Consider the following 2,467-nt stretch of genomic DNA (forward strand, 5'->3'; position numbering starts at 1 on the left):
GAGCGATGGATGCGAATCGTCTCCAGACTCCCGTGGCATCCTTTAGCTGTGCGCGAAGCACTGGGTTTGTCACTGAGGCGAACTGTAGAGAGACGAGAACTTGTTCCTGTTGGCGTCTTGAGATCCGTTTGGATTTTAACCTGTTAACCGTCTCCGACGTCATATGCCGTCCTCCATTTTCTTTGCGCAACTGCACTTGACGGCATATGACGTCCACCACTTTAGAAGATACTTTCAAGGTGTCTTCGACGGCATATCACGCTCATACGTATAGAAAACGAAAGGAACATCGTCTGGCAACACCCTCGCCAAATCTGGTAATCATTGGCAACTGCGCTCACTCGATACAACGTTTAGTAGAACTGTTTCTTCAGTACGCATTTGGTGTTCGGCTGAGACGGGTGCCTCCTGTATTTTTCTCATCTCCCCGCTACCCTTCACGATGAGCGCTCGTAAAAAAATTACGCTATCAGAGGAGGAAATACGATTTATGATTGAGGAAAGTACTGATGGAGAAGAAAGTACTGATGGTGAAGAGGAAATTCAAGATGAGAGTGATAGCTCCACGTGCTCTAGTGAGAATGAAGATGAATTTTCATCGAGTGATGACGAAAACGTTTTGCCATCTGACTGGACGAGGAAAGGAAAGAGCAAGCTTCCATTCACATTTCGTGGAGATAGTGGTGTAAAGTTCATCATCATAGATAAGGAAAATCCAATGGAATATTTTGCTAAATTTTTTGATGAAGTTATTGATTATCTCGTGACAGAAACTAACAGATATGCAGGGGAATTTCTAGATGAAAATGGAGATAGATTATCCTCACAATCAAGAGTAAATAGGTGGTATGATACAGATGCGTGTGAAATGAAACTGTTTGTAGGCCTACTTATTTTGCAGGGCATTGATTCAAAGTTAGAAAATTCAATGTATTTCACATCACGTGAAAGTATTGCTACTCCTTTTTATCGGAAAGTGATGAGTGGTCGCAGATTTGATTTGCTGCAAAAATTCCTGCATTTAGTAGACAATGCAACCATAACAGATGGGCCTGGAAGAAAGACAGCTAAAATAAAACCATTCACAGACCTTATTTTGAAGAAGTTTCGGGAAAATTATATTCCAAGAAAGAATATATCTATTGATGAGTCTCTGATGGGATGGAAGGGGAACCTCTCATGGGTTCAATATATCCCAGCAAAGCGGAAAAAATTTGGTATAAAGTTTTTTGAACTTTGTGAAAGTAGCACTGGCTATATATGGAACTTTTGTATTTATTCAGGTAAAAACACAACATTTTTGGATAAATACAAGAATCTTCCTGTGACATCTAGAGTTGTTATGTCTCTTATGGATCCTCTTTTAGGAAAGGGATATTGTCTTTATACAGACAATTTTTATACTAGTCCCACACTCGCAGATATGCTTGTTGACAATGAAACTGAAACTGTTGGCACTCTGAGACTCACGAGAAAAGATGTGCCAGCATTTATAAAAAATGCTAAACTAAAAAAAGGTGAAACCGTAGCAGCATTCCGAAACAAATCAATGGTGTTGAAATGGAAAGACAAGAAAGACGTATGTGTTCTGAGTACTCTGCACGATGATTCCATGAAAATTGTAAAATCTAGGAGAGGACATGAAAAGTCTAAGCCAAAAGCAATTGAGGACTATAATAACAATATGGGTGGTGTTGATTTATCAGATAATCTTATGGTACATTTTTCAACAGCAAGAAACAGGCTGAAAAAGTATTACAAGAAGGTATTTCGGCACATGCTAGACATGTGTCTCCTAAATGCTTTCATTACGTACAAAATGCTTGGTGGAAAGTTTCCAAGACGGGAGTTTACACTGAGGCTAGCTGAAAGAATGGTGTCTACATATGCAAGAAGAAATAAGGATGCAATAAGAAGACCAACAAGACTTGTTGCAAAGCCTTCACGCTTATTTGAAAGACATTTCCCTGAATATTGCCCTCCTACCGAAAAAAAGCAAAAACCACTAAGGAAATGTGCTCTTTGCAGGAAAAATGGCAAAAGGAAGGAAACATCCTACTGGTGTAAAGAATGTGATGTTGGTTTGTGTGCAGCACCATGTTTCAAAGAATGGCACACACAGGAATAAATAGAACTGGAATATGAGAGGAGCAAAGAGATGAATGTCCCCCTTTGTGTTTTTTTTTTTTTTCTTTTCTCTTCCTTGATGTCGGCTACCTCCCATAATTGGGGGAAAGTGACATGGTATATAGATAGAATAGGAATACAAAATGATAAATATGTTTTGTTCATGATTAAAATAAAAATGTTTATTTGCAATTTTCTTTATTTCCTCAGATATTTTCTACGTAATTTGTTCATTATTTCAACAATGACTGAATGTGTATATTTATGCCAAAAAAATAAGAAAATAAATACAAAAAATCATAAAAGAAAAGTAAACAAGTTCATAAGTAATGAATAATAC

The 2,467-nt window shown here is 37.7% G+C and overlaps 1 protein-coding gene across 1 annotated transcript; it reads left to right on the top strand.

The window, feature by feature from the left end:
• Window positions 1–442: 442 nt before the first annotated feature.
• Window positions 443–2,128, top strand: LOC137633625 (piggyBac transposable element-derived protein 4-like). The gene has a single exon (XM_068365888.1). It carries the CDS (start codon window positions 443–445, stop codon window positions 2,126–2,128), a length of 1,686 nt encoding a protein of 561 aa, XP_068221989.1.
• The last annotated feature ends 339 nt before the right edge of the window (window positions 2,129–2,467 follow it).

This window comes from Palaemon carinicauda, chromosome 3 (genome assembly GCF_036898095.1).
Source record: "Palaemon carinicauda isolate YSFRI2023 chromosome 3, ASM3689809v2, whole genome shotgun sequence".
Lineage (NCBI taxonomy): Eukaryota > Metazoa > Arthropoda > Malacostraca > Decapoda > Palaemonidae > Palaemon > Palaemon carinicauda.